The sequence below is a fragment of the Enhydra lutris genome, unplaced genomic scaffold (genome assembly GCF_002288905.1).
Source record: "Enhydra lutris kenyoni isolate GAN:26980312 unplaced genomic scaffold, ASM228890v2 scaffoldscaffold46, whole genome shotgun sequence".
Taxonomy (NCBI): domain Eukaryota; kingdom Metazoa; phylum Chordata; class Mammalia; order Carnivora; family Mustelidae; genus Enhydra; species Enhydra lutris.
In genome coordinates, this window is record NW_019154130.1 from 7,744,015 (window position 1) to 7,760,821 (window position 16,807).

At 39.1% G+C, this 16,807-nt stretch overlaps 1 protein-coding gene across 9 annotated transcripts in view; it reads right to left on the reverse strand.

Annotated features, from left to right (window-relative positions):
• Window positions 1–16,807, reverse strand: part of LOC111156347 (ataxin 2) — a 114,110-nt gene that overhangs the window by 18,716 nt on the left and 78,587 nt on the right. For 7 of the 9 annotated variants that reach the window (XM_022517123.1, XM_022517127.1, XM_022517129.1 and 4 more), the window contains 4 exons: window positions 9,746–10,050; window positions 8,387–8,450; window positions 7,646–7,798; window positions 7,200–7,266 (listed from right to left, as the gene is read on the reverse strand). In XM_022517123.1, coding sequence (XP_022372831.1) covers window positions 7,200–7,266; window positions 7,646–7,798; window positions 8,387–8,450; window positions 9,746–10,050 — 589 coding nt within the window. The remainder of the gene's footprint in view (window positions 1–7,199; window positions 7,267–7,645; window positions 7,799–8,386; window positions 8,451–9,745; window positions 10,051–16,807) is intronic. The other 2 variants (XM_022517124.1, XM_022517132.1) reach the window with 1 other exon arrangement.

Here is a 16,807-nt window from a genome sequence, read left to right on the forward strand (position 1 = left end):
AAAACTTTAAGAGAGACTTATCATTAAGAGAGATACATCAATCAAAAAGGTGGATTTTGGATGACGGTAAGCTTTCAGTGAGCTGTAACCACTGATCACATATTTTATATATGTATAAAACAAATAATAATGTAAAAGCTTCAAACAAAGAGAGAATTACCAAATTACCAAATGTGACAGAGACAAATGCTGAGCAAATGCTGTTAGAAAAATGGTGCCATGGACACCTGGGTGGCTCAGTCAGTTAAGTGGCTGCCTTCAGCTCAGGTCATGATTCCAGGGTCCTGGGATCGAGTCCCACATTGGGCTTCTTGATCAGCAGGGAGCCTGCTTCTCGCTCTGCCTCTGCCTGCTTACGCTCTTTCTGACAAATAAATAACTTTAAAAAAAGAAAAAAAAGAAAAATGGTGCCAACAGACTTGCCTAAAACAGGGTTGCCACAAACCGTCGCTCTGGGGAAAAAGCAGTACCTGTAGAGTGTAATTAAAGAAGTACGCCTGTACCTAACACTGTAAGACAAGGCTCCACCATAAGAACAGGAGCAATGCAAGGGTCATGTCACTTAGAAGACTTAGCCAGTGCAATAAAGCAAGAAAAATATACAGTGATTGGCCTATAATTGTGTACACAGAAAATTCTAAGTCTAAAAGAAGCTACTAAAAACAATAAATGTATTTAGTGAAGTGGCAAGACACAAAGTCAGTATTAAGAAATCAAGTGTATCTCTATATACTTGGTAAACAATGTTAAAAAATTTTTAAAACACTGAAAGAGCAGCATAAAAATATAATACCAACAACTTCTCACTCTGAAAACTGTCACTTAAAGATTTCTAAATGAAATAGATACTAAGGAAATTAATACTGCACAGAAATGTTAAATTTTTGTTAACAATTAGACAACAAATATTTTTAAAATATATTACACACATTATAGCAAAATGTAAATAAGCCCACCTCTAAGATGGGCCCCTCTGATCCTGACTCCTGGTATTCACACTCTTGTGAAGTCCCCTCCCACTGTACCAGGTCTGCTTTGTGTGATCTATAGCATACCGCAAAAGTTATGTCATTGCCAAGGCTAGATTGTAAAACACACTCTAGTTTCCATTTAGATCAATTTCTCTTTCTGAATACTCATTTTGGGAGAAGCCAGCTGCCATGTTATGACCAGCTCCATCCTGTCAATATCTCTGAATCTGGAAGCAGATCCTCCAGCCCCATTTAACCCTTCAGACCCTGTAGTTTTTTTTTTTTTTTTTTAAGATTTTATTTATTTATTTGGCAGGCAGAGATCACAAGTAGGCAGAAAGGCAAGCAGAGGGAGAAGAAGGGAAGCAGGCTCCCTGCTGAGCAGAGAGCCTGATGCGGGGCTGGATCTCAGGACCCTGGGATCATGACATGAGCCGAAGGCAGAGGCTTAACCCACTGAGCCGCCCAGGTGCCCCTTCAGACCCTTTAGTTCTAACCAATATCCTGACTGCAACTTCATAAGACACTGAGACAGAACCACCCAGTTAAGCTACACCTGATTTTCTAACCCTGAGAAACTGTGTGAAATAATTTATGTTTGTTGTTTTAGGCAGCTAAGCTCTGTGGTAATTTGTTAAAAGATAGGTAATACAGGGGCACCTGGGTGGCTTGTCAGTTAAGTGTCTGACTCTTGGTTTCAGCTCAGGTCATGGTCTCAGGGTCATCAGACTGAGCCCTGCAAGAGGTTCCACACTCAGCAGGGAGTCAGCTTGAGATTCTCTCCTTCTCCCCTTTCTAATAAATAAAATCTTTTCTTTTTTTTTTCCCCAAAAAAGGGATAATAGTCACTATTTTTACAAGGTTTTCAATGGAAAAGAAAAAGATTCAAGCAAAAAGTCACTGTAAAAATCTTGCAATGTTAACTTGAATTAGATGCAGTATGAATTTCCCAATTTTGTCCACTGAAAAGGCCAAGACACAATAACTCAAAGACCAGAAAATGGTTTATAAATACTTTTTCTGCAAAAAGAATTAGGATTCCTCGAAGGAATATAGATCCAGGTCGGGGTTCAGACACAGATTAGCCTGAGATATCTTATTTACGGCAGAAACTAAGGAAGCTATCAAAGACAAATGAATATGGGTGGCTCAGTCAATTAAGTGTCTGCCTTTGGCTCAGGTCATGATCTCAGGGTCCTGGGATTGAGCTCCATGTCAAGAATCCCTGCTCAGCAAGAGTCTGCTTCTCCCTCTGCATCTCTTCCATGCTCTTCTGTGTTTTCTCTCAAATAAACAAATTAAATCTTAAAAAACAACAACAAAAACAAAGACAAAGGAATAGAACTAAAAAGACAGGAGCCAACTTGAAGGGACTGGCATTGATTAAAAGATGGGGCAGGGGTGCCTGGGTGGCTCAGTGGGTTAAGCCTCTGCCTTCGGCTCAGGTCATGATCCCAGGGTCCTGAGATCCAGCCCTGCATCGGGCTCTCTGCTCAGCAGGGAGCGTGCTTCCCTTCTTCTCTCTCTGCCTGCCTCTCTGCCTACTTGTGATCTTTGTCTATCAAATAAATAAATAAAATCTTAAAAAAAAAAAAAAAAGATGGGGCAATAGGAGCAGCAAAAACCTGAAACATACAAAAGTATACAAAATCCATGCATTCATAATATTTTTAAAAATAAGAATAAAAGAAGGGGGGGGGACAGTCACATCTTTCAAAACAAAGCAATTTCACTAGACACTACTGAAAAGTGTCAAGGGCAAAAACTCCTCACTGAAAATTGGCACTTAAGGCAATTTTAAGCCCTTAAATTTAAGCATTTATTCTTACTTTCCTGTACCAACTATTTGAGGATAACCATATCCAACCCTAGTTGAAAAGAACAGCCGCTTACAGGATGATTCTAGCTAATACATAGAAATGCTAGGAATTCAGAAATTACTGTTTTCAAACTCCTAACTAATGATTTTCAAAATATGATCACGGAACTTCAGTATCACTAGGGAGCTGGTTTTATAAACTGTGCTAGAAATTTTAATTCTCAGGCTATACCCCAAATCTACTGAATTGGAAATTCTGGGGCTGGGGCCAAGCAATCTGTGTTTTTAACAAATTCTGATACACACTAAAATTTGAGAACCAGAGCCCTAACAAATTTCAGAAAACTTTACATCTGGGGAGGGGAGGACTGGGCTATAACCACCTGAGCCCTTAATTTTACCAATTATCAAAGTAGGACCAGATAATGAGCATCTCCTGAACAATCCAACATCATCTGTTAAAGATTTCTTTACCATCTTCTGTTAAATATCTCACAATCAGGGGTGCCTGGGTGGCTCAGTGGGCTAAGCCTCTGCCTTCAGCTCAGGTCATGATCCCAGGGTCCTGGGATCGAGCCCCGCATCGGGCTCTCTGCTAGACAGGGAGCCCGCTTCCTCCTCTCTCTCTGCCTGCCTCTCTGCCTACTTATGATCTCTATCTGTCAAATAAATAAATAAAAACCTTTAAAAAAACTAGTAATTTAAAATATCTCACAATCATCTGTTAAATATTCTTACCTCTCTGCCACAAGAAAATTAAATTAAACCTAATGTAATCGGAGACATCACAAGAAGTGAACAGACCATCTAGAATACAGGACATTCCTATGTAACAACTGGTTTCTGCCTCAAAACAACGGCAGGGAAAAAACAGCAGAGGAATTACAAAGACATGTAATAAATATATTGTATGGATCTTATTACTTTGATCCATATTCAAAACAAACCAGCTGTAAAAAAATACCAAGATAATGTGATTGTGGTGATTATTAGATAAAAAGGAATTATAATTTTTTTTTAAAGATTTTATGTATTTATTAGAGAGATAGAGAGCACAAGTAGACAGAGCAGCAGGAAGAGGGAGAAGCACGCTCTCCGATGAGCAGGCAGTCCGATGGGGGACTTGACCCTGGGATCATGACCTGAGCCAAAGGGAGCCACCTAACCAACTGAGCCACCCAGGTGCCCTGGAATTACTATTTTTATAAAGTGTGATAATTAGCACTCTGGCTAAGAAAAATGTCCATATTCAAAAGGATACACACTAAGTATATAGGAATAAAATGGCATGATGTCTGGGATTTACTTTAAATACTGCAGCAAAGAAACAAAGCACTCTTCAAATAAATATGACAAAATCTTGATAATCACCAAATCTGAACTATGGACAAAGCAATTATGTTGTCATTTTCCACCTTCTTAGCACAGACTGTGTTTACAGCTGCTGTTTGCAGTGTTCCCATTCCACCTTCCTAGAAATGGCTCTACAACACTGGCTGAGGGACTCTCAGGGCATGTAACTTCTCTCTCTGGGAAATGACACGCTGCCTGAAGTCAAAGTGCCACCCTCACATCAGAGCCATACTATAGTGTTTGCTTTCATTGCAATCGTCTTTTTTGTTTTAACATAACAACACACCATTGTACTGTTTTAAGTAATCGTTAAAATATCCCATAACCAGGTAGTAATATATGAAAACCTTAATATTGTTATTTAAATTAACATATGTTATTGGTTTCAGAGACAGAGGTCAGTGATTCATCAGTCTTATACAATACCCAGTGCCCTCCTTAAGGTCCACCACCCAGTTGATCCATTCCTCCAACCCCCTCCCCTCTAGCAACCCTCAGTTTGTTTCCTGTGATTAAGAGTCTCTTATGGTTTGTCTACCTCTCTGATTTCATCTTATTTTTTCCCTCTCTTCCCCTATGATCTTCTGTTTTGTTCCTTAAATTCTACATACAAGTGAGATATGATATTTGTTGTTCTCTGACTTCTCTCATTTAGTACAATGCTCTCTAGTTCCATCCACATACCTGCAAATGGCAAGATATTTCACAAGATATTTTTTTTTTAAATATATTTATTTAACAGTCAGAGATCACAGGCAGGCAGAGAAAGAGAGGAGGAAGCAGGCTCCCCGCTGAGCAGAGAGCCCGATGCGGGGCTCGATCCCAGGACCCTGAGATCATGACCTGAGCCGAAGGCAGAGGCTTTAACCCACTGAGCCACCCAGGTGCCCCACAAGATATTTTTTTTAAAGATTTCATTTATTTGGGACGCCTGGGTGGCTCAGTTGGTTAAGCGGCTGCCTTCGGCTCAGGTCATGATCCCAGCGTCCTGGGATCGAGTCCCGTATCGGGCTCCTTGCTCAGCAGGGAAACTGCTTCTCCCTCTGTCTCTGCCTGCCTCTCTGCCTACTTGTGATCTCTCTCTCTCTGACAAATAAATAAATAAAATCTTAAAAAAAAAAAAAAGATTTCATTTATTTATTTGAGAGAGAGAGACACAGCGAGAGAAAGAACACATTAGGGGAGATGGGAGAGGGAAAGCAGGCTTCACACAGAGCAGGGGGCCCGATGCAGGCTCAATCCCAGGACCCTGGAATCATGGCCTGAGCCAAAGGCAGACACTTAATGACTGAACCACCTAGGCAGTCCCCCCACTGGTTTTAAAAAAATTTTTTATTTATTTGAGAGAAGGAGAACACAAGCACGGGGAGAGGCAGAGGAAGAAGCAGACTCCCTACTGAGCGGGGAGCCTGATGCGGGACTTGATTCCAGGACCCCAGGACCATGACCCAAGCCAAAGGCAGACGCCTAACCGACTCAGCCAACTAGGCGCCCTTTCATTTTTCTTTTGATGGCTGAGTAACATTCCATTGTATATATATACCACATCTTCTTTATCCATTCATCTGCTGATGGACATCTGGGCTCTTTCCGCAGTTTGGCTACTATGGACACTGCTGCCATAAACACTGGGGTGTGGGTACCCCTTCACATCACCTTATTTGTATCTTTGCAGTAAAACATAGCAATGTGATTGCTGGGTCATAGGGCAGCTCTACTTTCAACTTTTTGAGGAACCTCCATACTGTTTTCCAGAGTGGCTCCACCAGCCTGCATTCCCACCAACGGTTTGAGAGGAAAACATACCTTAATATTAACCTCACTCAAAATGGCACTAGAAGAACCTTTCCTCCACCTGAACTTTTTTAGATCCACAGAATAAGATTAATCCTAAAACTAGATAACTTTAAATTATCTAAGCTACAGTTCTTTCAACATGTTCCAGTGTTCCAAGGCAAAGAATACCATACTTGTTTAAAAAAAAAAAAAAAAAAAAAAAAAGGTAAGAATTTTAAAAAAACATCCAAAAATGATTACTTCAAATACTTAGGAAAGCTTATTAATTTAAGAAGTGGAAGTTTTAGGTCAGGAGAATATTGCTAGGCATTGAGTAACTTATCAACTAGCTCTCAACTACCTGGATGCCAAAAAAGGACACCCTTTAACATTTGCCCACATTAAAAGATCTCCTTTTAAGATCAGTATGTGTTTTTTTCCCCACAAAGGCTGTTTAACCACAAGTCTAGAATATTAGATTACACAACATTCTCATTTTATTATTTTTTAAAAGATTTATTTATTTGAGGGTGGGGAGGGGCAGAAGGAGAGGGAGAGAGAATCCCAAGCATACTCTACAGGGAGCCCAATGCAGGGCTCGATCTCACAACCCTGAGATCACAACCTGAGCCAAAACCAAGAGTTGGATGCTTAACCGACTGTGCCACCCAGGCTCCCCACAACATTTTCATTTTGAAGATGAGGAAACATCCCTCTACTAAGAAGATTTTGATGGTTTCCGAAATGAGCTGCCCTCAGCTCAAAAAGAAATTCCGGATTGGGGAAGGGGGGGTTGTATGTTATTATGAAACAAAAGGTCAACAACCTGGTAAACTAATTTAGCAAACACTTTTCAAATTTAGTAATGAAAACTTCAAAATTCAATTATTCTTTCTGAAAAGGATCTTAAACAATCACAACTGATGAACATTTTCTCCTCCCCAGTCTTGTTTATTAAAATGCATCTGAGGGGCACATGGGTGGTGCTGTTTGTTGAGCATCCAACTCTTAGTTTTGGCTCAGGTTATGGTCTCAAGGTTGTGAGATCGGCTCTGCTCTCAGTGAGAAGTGTGCTTGAGTTTCTCTCTCCCTCTCTAATAAATCAATCTTGGGGGGGAAAAAAGCACATCAAATACCTTACCTAGTATTGGGTATCACAAATCAATGCACAGGCTGACCAAAAATGAAAGCTCAACTACAAATATTCATTCATTATAAATTAGATCCCGAATTCATGCAGCATGCTGACTACAAGCAAACACAGGCAGGATTATTCTCACCTTTACCTGCTCTATATGTCTTGGCTTGATTCACTGGCATGGGCGTCATAGGTATAGGGTATAAAGGCTTGAGGGAATTAAAAAAAAAAAGATTAAACTTTTCAGATAGTAAGAATATATTTTACTATTTTCTCTTAGTTGTATATTGCTAGAGAGCTAGCTCTGAGGTTTCCTGATTCTCCAAGAGTTATTAAAAAAATAAAATCACCCCCAACACCTAAAAGGACAAACCCCAAACTGCAGTAAACCTGAACTTTCTTTCTCACCAGAAAACATTCTCAGATTTAGGTTTTTATACTAACAACACACCATGCCATCGCATGCCTCCCCCTTGCAAGTACTTCTGCTTTGCCACTATTGCCTTAAGTCACCACACACTGACAGAGTGCTTGGTGTGAATACAAATAACTAAGGAGGGAAAACGAACATCAAAATCTAGGACTTACTTGCACGCCTGGGCTCACTGGGACTGGATACATCATATTTGGTGCAAAACAAACAGGCTGCGTGTAAACTGGAGCTGGCTGTTGGTGGCCCACCATGGATGGGCTGGGCTGTGCTTGAGGACGAGGTGAAGTTGGGGTGGTAGAAGGCTTTGGCTACAAAAATAAAAATCAACCATCTTAAGGTGAAAGGCTAACTGTTATTTCAAATCTGAAAACTGATCTTTCTCATCTTTCTAAGCTCTACTTGCTTTTAGTGCCTTTTAATGAAAAAAAGTTTTAGAAAATAAATTTCCACATTTCAAAAGGAAAAACACTTGGGTAGAAAGTTAAATTTGCCAATTAATTTATTATAATAATCTGCCAACTTCTCAATAATACTTTAAAAACAGGTGTGATTTTTAATGAACTAAAGAAAGTATTTTTAAAATTTACTAAGTGTTTTATAAATTCAGTAGAATAAAAATAGTTTATCTATAAACCTGAGAGCCTATCTTGCCAGCCAGTCAGAGTCAAAGACTTACCCCAGATCATATTTAACTGATAACAAAATAAAACAAGAAATCTTTTCAGTGACTCAAAAATATTCATGAGTGACCATATAAGAAAAAGGAACTTAAACTACAAGTTGTTTCAACATCCTGTAAGTGAGTATAGATGGCAGGTATGTGAAAAATACTATTACCAATAATAAATTAATTTTTTTAGAGACAATGATTACTTCAAAGAGAGAAATAAACTTACCTGAGAAAAGGAACGAGGGTTGAACTCTTTTGCGTTAGGATTCAAAGTTGATTTTCTCACTTGCCTAAACCAGGGGAAAATTAAAAGGGGCCAATAAAATTTGCATGGAACTTGTGTTTCTCTCAAGTCTTCTACACTTTTTTAAAAAATTGCTAAACATACATTAAACAATTCTTACTAGATCACGAATTCTCTTCATTAAAATGCATACATGTATTTAATTTTTTTAAAAAGTGGGGGCACCTGGGTGGCTCAGTTATTTAAGCATCCGATTCTTGATTTCGGCTCAGGTCATGATCTCAGGGTCCTGGGATCAAGCCCCCACCTCGAGGTCTGCACTCAGTGGGAGTCTGCTTGAGGATTCTTTCTTGCCCTCTCCCCATCCCCGAACCATGCATATGCATGTGTACAACAAATAAATAAATAAATCCTTTAAAAAGTGTTAATACATAATTCTTCTCTCAAAGGCAATCAACAAATCAACTGAGAAGATAAAATACCACTAAAGGCAATCCCTAATATACCAATTCTCTAGAATGCAGTATTTTCTTTCCTTCTCTTTTTTTTTTTTTTTTTTTTTTTTTTTAAGATTTTACTTTTAAGTACTCTACACCCAACATGGGGTGGAACCCACACACTGAGATCAAGTCGCATGCTCTGCAGACTGAACCAGCTGGTGCCCCCAGCATGCAGTATTTTCTAATGCAACCAAGTGTCTTCCTACAAACCACCTACATACCGCTAGTGGGAAATAAAAATTTTTGCCTCGCATTAAGAACAAGCACTCTCTGACAGATCAACAGGCTGCATTCCAAACATTCGGCTGTAAATGGATTGTGTGGAACCCAGAACAGATACATTAACAGTGGTTAGGTTGAAGCTAGCCCACAAAGATCTGTTCAGTTGATGACCTATCAAATGTGGAGGATTAAGTTTATCTTAGGAAATCTAACAACTAATGAAACGTCTTCTAGCAGAAACCGTGCTGAATTCCGAGCGGAGCACCAGATACTTTTCCCTTCTTGGCAGCAGCAGCTCTCGGTTCCAGCGGCAGGGCTAGGAGGGGCATGACCAGCGCTCGGGGATATACTTCCCAACACTCCCCGCACATTTACAGAAAAAAGTTCTTAATTTAGTCTAGATTCTGGCCATGGGGAACAAAACTGGGGAAGGAAGGAAACCGAGTACAGAGTACAAAGACTTAATTTACATAAGAAATCATCTGTTTACAGCTGTCTGTAACCTGGGGGGGGTGCGCAGAAGTGGTCCAAAAGTCTAGACAGATTCCTGAGCTGAAAGCCCCTGCACACTCTAAGAAAAAGTAAGTAACAGGATGTGCTCAATTCAAAGTTTACTCACTCAGCTGCATCTTTCTTCTCCTCTTTATCATCCTTCTCTTGTTTACATCCTGGACTGGAAGTTTGAACCCCTTGGGATGTGACCTCAGGTCCCCTCTTGTGCTCCGTGTTACTGAGGATTGAAGGGGAAATGCTGGGACTGTTCGGTTTGCTGCTGCTACTGGTGCAATTGCTGCTGCTATTTTCAATGAAAGAATCCTTAGCATTTGGTTCAATTTTGTCTTTGATCAAATCTCTTGATTTTTCTCCCTCTCTATTTTTGTTTATTAGTTGATCCATAGATTCAGAAGTAGAACTTGGCTGTAACTAAATAAAGGAAACAATTATATTTAAGTATTTTAAATAACTCTATAATCAATTTTCTCCATGAGTATAAGCAAACTAATACTATTTATAAGCATGAGATATACCAAATAAGGCTTTTTACATTTTAAGAGTAATGTACTTACTATAAAGCAATAATAACAGAACATATATACAACACATCCATAGTCATCTAGGCACTCAAATATCCTAACCTCAAAAGTTAAATATCTACTAACTGCCCACCATGTGTCAGAAATTGTACCCTCTGGGTGTGGAAAATACGAAATAGTTCCTATCCTCACAAAGCTTATTAGCTGGGTGAGATCAGATACCTAACAAAAATGTGGTAAATGCTATGGGATCCTAAAAGAAAAGCAATTTCTAGAAAAAGGTTTCTCAGTGGAAGCGCCATCTAGTCTAAGGTATAAAAGTTTGAGGATGGGAGCAGCCTGGAAAATGGAATTATCTAAGCTGAAGAAACAACATGCTTAAAAACCCAAGGAAAAGGGAGAAACAGAAAAGCACTAGTGGACTAGGACCTGGGCCGGGACTGCAGAAGTGGTGGGTTGGCAAGTCAGAAGCAGGTGGATTCAGAGGGACAGAAGGTTGGTCAATTAGATCTTCTAACCTTACTGAAGAAGGAAAGTGCAAAACACAAGTACCAAGATGAGTAGGAGGCAAAGATGCTAGTGGCATAGGTGCTGGGGTTTTTAAGTTTACAGGCTAGAAGAAATCAATGCTACTACCGTCTGAAGATGATTGATTTAAGATGCCATACTCCTCTAGAAAGAGAAGAGAAGCAGCTGAAGGAAATGACAAGAAAAAGAGAAGGAAAAAGACACCAAGTAGAAGCAGCCGAAATGGCAATGTGAATACAGCAGCAGCCCCAGGCATCAAGAAGGGACTGCACGGGCTGGACAGAAAAAAAAAAAGTCTCTCCCCAGCCTCAGGATGGGCAAACAAATGTCAAAGTCTCACTCCTCAGGCCCTTGGCAGGCTGGCATCTTGGGAGCATCTCAAGCTTCACCACATCACCAATGCAGTCACAGAATCCACAGCAGCTCATGCCAAAAGGTGATGATAGGATCATTTATTTGAACCCAGTGGCAACTTAAGTTACAAACAGGCATTTAATGTTTAAGCCAGTGTTTGTTCAGGTAATCTTTAGTAGAAGCTACCTACATTAACAGACCTACTGCATACTGCAGAGATCTCTTGAGTATTTATAGACGTCTTTGAGTAAGACAAAAATGAGACTTTTTTTTATGTTATTCATATAATGGAAAACATAAAGGTACTCACTATGGTGTGGACACTGTTCTAAATGATTTACAAACTCATTCACTTAATTGCTACAACAGACCTATGTGATGTAGACACTTATCACCACCTCATAAATGGATTAACTAAGGCACAATTCATGCTTTTCAGCATTCAGCTGTATTTCCAACTGCATTACACTAAGGAAGCCTAAGTGAAAACTGAGATTTTTTTTCTTCCCCTGAAACTGAACCACTTTTTTCCAATGAAACATAATGTATAAATGTATTGGTTTCAGGCATACACCACAATCATTCAATATATGTATATGCTGCAAAATAATCAATGTCTAGTTAACAGCCACAACTGCAGTTACAAATTTTTCTTTTGACAACTTTTAAGATCAATTCTTTTAGGAAGTTTCAAATATTACAGTACAGTATGACTGACTAGAGTTCACCATGCTGAACATTACACCCCCATGACTTATTTTATAAATAGAAGTTTTTATCTTTTTTTTTTTTTAAGATTTTATTTTTTTAAGATTTTATTTTTTTATTTATTTGAGACAGAGTGAGAGCATGAGAGGGGAGAAGGTCAGAGGGAGAAGCAGGCTCTCCGCAGAGCTGGGAGCCGGATGTGGGACTCAATCCCGGGACTCCGGGACCATGACCTGAGCCGAAGGCAGTTGCCCAACTGACTGAGCCACCCAGGCGCCCGAAGTTTTTATCTTTTGACTCCATTCACACATTTCACTGTCCCCTGCCTATGATAACCAATCTGTACCTGAAGAGCTATTTCTTTTTTTAAGATCTCACACATAAGCGAGATTATGCAATTTGTCTTTGGTTTATTTTACTTAGCATGATGACCACAAAGTCCATCCACGTTGTCACAAATGACAGGATCTCCTTTTTATGCCTCAATATTCCCGTGTGTATCTATATTACATATACATAAGTATGTATATGTATTTGTATATACATATATATACACACCCCATTTTCTTTATCCATTCACCCATCAAAGGACACCTAGGTTGCTTTCATGTCTTGGCTACTGTAAATAATGATGCAATGAACATGGGGATCCAGCTATATTTCTTAGATGGTATTTTCATTCCCTTTGTATAAATACCCAGAAATGGAACTGCTAAATCATGTGGTAGTTCTATTTTTAATTTTTTTATTTTTGAGGAACCTCTACACTGTTTTCCTTAGCACCTACAGCAATTTATGTTTCTACCAAAAGTGTACATCTTCGCCAACATTTGTTATTTTCTTAATTTTTTTTTAACAGCCATTCCAAAGGTGTGGGTGATATCTCATTGTGGTTTGATTTGCATTTGATTGATGTGGTAAGCACCTGTTCGTGGACTTATTGGTCATCTGTATGTCTTCTTGGAAAAGTGTTTGTTTACATCCTCTACCATTTTTAGATCAGTTTTTTTGGGGGGGGGTAACGCACTACTCAGTTATAGGAGTTCTGTATGTTGGATATTAAATCCTTGTCAGTTATGTGATTTGCAAATATTTCCAGCATGCAGTAGGTTCCTTTTCATTTTGGTTTCCTTCGCTGTGCATTATTTTAGCTCTTGTTACTTCTGCTTTTGATGTCAAATAAAAAAAATCACTGCCAACATCAAGGAACTTACTGCCTAGGTTTCCTTCTAGGAGTTTTTGTTCAAGTCTTTAATCCATTTTGAGTTAATTTTTATGTAGAGTGTAAGACAGTCCAGTTTCATTCTTTTTTAAATTTTACTTATTTATTTGAGAGAGAAGGAGAGAGACCACGCACATGTGAGCAGGGGAAGGAGCGGAGGGATAGAGAGAGAATCCCAAGCAGACTGCGTTGAGCGAGGAGCTGATGCAGGGCTCAATCTCCTGACCCTGAGATCATGACCTGAGCTGGAATCAAGAATCAGATGCTCAACCAACTGAGCCACCCAGATGCCCTAGTTTTATTCTTTTAAATGTGGTTGTCCAGTTTTCCCAACACCATTTAGTGATGATACTGGCCCTTCCTCATGCCTTTTTTTTTTTTTTTTTTTTAAAGATTTTATTTATTTGAGAGAGAGAGCAGGGAGAGGAGCAGCGGGAGAAGCAGACTCCCTGCTGAGTATGGAGCCCAACATGTGGCTCAATCCCAGGACCCCGAGATCATAACCTGAGTCGAAATCAACAGTCAGATGCTTAATCAACTGAGCCACCCAGGTGTCTCTCCCCTTCCCATTCTATATTTTTGGCTCCTTTATCGTAAATTAATTAACCATATGTGCATAGCTTTAGTTCTGGGCTATTTTTGTGTAACTGACCTGTGCATCTGTTTTTATGCCAAGAACATACTTTTATTACTGCAGCTTTATATATAGTTTGAAATCAGGGAGCATGATGCCTCCAGCTTTCCTCTTCTTTCTCAAGACTGCTTTGGCTGTCTGAAATGTACTACGGTAACACAATTTTTAGGATTATTGGTTCATTTTCTGTGAAAAATGCCATTGCAATTTTGACAGAGACTGCACTGAATCTCTAGGTTGCTTTGGGTAGTATGGACATTTAATGGGAAAGCTGAAATTCTTATGTGATTTAACAAACAAGACAATTGATTGCCAGTAAAACACTGTTTTTTTTTTTTTTTCTAATAAGAATTAATATTCACTGAATACATACTGGATGTGTCATGTACTATATTAAACACTTCACATTAGTATCTCATTTAATTCTCATGAGAACAATGAAATTGGTTCTATAATAATCCCGTTTCAGCTTGGTAGAAGTAGATAACATACTTCTGTGTTTCACATAGGCTATTTGTGAAGGGATGATTCAAATCAGACAGTCTACTTACCTCCAAACCCCATACTGTTAATCTGTACAGATCAAATTACTAGCAATTCTTATATAAATAAAGCTATCAGCATCATGCACATAGCTATATTAGATCCCGCAGATGGCTGTCAAGTAAAACGAAAAGAAAAAAGAAAACCACAGAGTACTCTTACCTCTGTCTCAATGAAAGACTAGAGATTTCCGTGAATCACCATAGTTTGAGGCCATGTGTATGCTATGAGGACAGCTCTGATAATTCACTCACTGAATAGCAGCAGTACAGCCTATGCGTTAGGTACTATCCAAAGCACTACTAGAAACTTAAATGCACAAATGGCTGGGCCTATCTTTTACTAACCATGTCATTCTTGGCAAATTATTTAATTTGTCTTTACCTCAGTTTCCTAATATACACACTGGAAATAATAACAGAGGCTGCTTCAAAGGGATGATAGGACAATAAAAGATTGATCACATAAGCACTTAAGACAGCACAGGATACAGAGGCAATATTCAATGTGTAAACTACTAATGTTATTTTACCCTAACTGAAGTATAAAGTTCACCCTCAAACATTTTTTAATACCATCTCCTTGCTTTTCAGAACTCCTTTATGGACGAAAAAGTTACTTATATGAGACTTAATGTTACATTAAATTATTCAGGCTCCCAATAGTAATAGATTAGAATTCCTAAAGAGGTAGCATTCTAATCCTACAACCACCTGGACTTTAAGAGTCAAGCATTAAAGAAGATTTACAGAAAATTGTGAACTGATAATATGAGAAACAAAATGTTTTCTATTAAATGAAGTTACAAGCTCATTAAAAATACACTAACTCTAGGGGCGCCTGGGTGGCTCAGTGGGTTAAGCCTCTACCTTCAGCTCAGGTCATGATCTCAGGGTCCTGGGATCGAGCCCCACATCGGGCTCTCTGCTCGGCAGTCTCTGCCTGCCTCTCTGCCTGCTTGTGATCTCTGTCTGTCAAAAAAAAAAAAAAAAAATCTAAAAAAAAAAAAAAAAACCACACTAACTCTATTGGTGCCTGGGTGGCTCAGTTGGTTAAGTGCCCGACTCTTGATTTCAGGGTTGTGAGATGGAGCCCTGTGTTGTGAGATGGAGCACTGTGCACAGAACCTACTTAAGACTCTCTCTCCCTCCCTCTCCCCCCCCCACCTTAAACAGAACAAAACAAAACAAAAACACTAATTCTGAGACAGTGTGTTGCTGACGTAATTGAAGACATACAGAGAGATGTATGGAAGACAATTCAAAGTCCAGTAATGGAGTTTCCATAAGAGTGCAAAGATTATTCAATTCAGTATCTTTTCTTTAAGATTTTGTTTGTTTTAAAGAGAGAGAGAAAGCAAGCACAAGCAGGGGGATGGGCAGAGAGAGAATCCCAAGCAGACTCCACACACCCCCAACATGGGGCGTGACTGATCCTATGACCCCCGAGATCATGACCCAAACTGAAACTAAGAACCTGACAACCAACCAACTCAGGCACCCAGGAGGCACCTCCAATACAGTGTCTTTTAAAGAGAAGGTGCTGGGACATGTAAGAGCAACAAGCACAAGAGGAAATCTGGAAGCCTACCTCACACTATATATAACAATTACTCAAAATGGATCACAGCCCTAAATTAGACTCTTAGAAGAAAAAAATAAGAGTAAATCTTTATGACTATGGATTAAGCAATGGTTTCTGAGATATGACACCAAAAGCACAAGTAACAAAAAAAAAAAAAAGATAAAGTGGACTTCAGTAAAATCAAAAATTTTTGGTTAAGGGTCAACATCTAGAAAGTGAAAAGACAACTGACATAAAAGTAGAAAAAAAATTGCAAACCATGTATCTCATGTGAGACTTGTACACAGAATAAAGAACTCAATAATAAGACAACTCGGATTTTAGAATGGGCAAAGGATCTGAATAGACATTTCTCTTAAAAAGATTTATAAGTGGCCAATGAACACATAAAAAGATGCTCAACATTGTTAGCCAATAGAGAAATGCAAATCAAAACCACAATGAGATACCACAAGGACGACTACAATAAAAGAGATAGTAACAAATGCTGGCAAGGATGTGGAGAAACAGAAATCCTTATATGCTGGTGATGGAAACCACAATACTCCAGTTGTTCTGGCAAACAGTCTGGAAATTTTCCTCAAAAGGTTTAAGACAGAGTTACCATAGGACCCAGAAATTCTACTCTTATGTATATACACCCAAAAGAAATGAATATATATGTCCACAACAAAAACTATACTAATATTCATAGCAGCATTATTCGTAACAGTCAACATATGGGAAAAAGTCAAAAAGACATTAAATGATGGATAAATAAAATGTGGTCTATTCAATGGAGTATTATTAAAAAGCAATGAAGTACTGGGGTGTCTGGGTGGTGTAGTTGGTTAGGTGACCAATTCTTGGTTTCAGCTCAGGTCCTGATTTCAGGGTTGTGGGATCAAGCCCTATGTTGGGTTTCCTGCTCAGCAGACAGATTGCTTGAGATTCTCTCTCCCTCTCCCTCTGCCCCTCCCCCTGCTAGCACGCTCTCGTGCGCTCTAATAAATCTTAAAAAAAAAAAAAAAAAAGCAATGACAGATGCTCCAACAGGGATGACCTTTGAAAATATTATGCTAAGTAAAGAAGCCA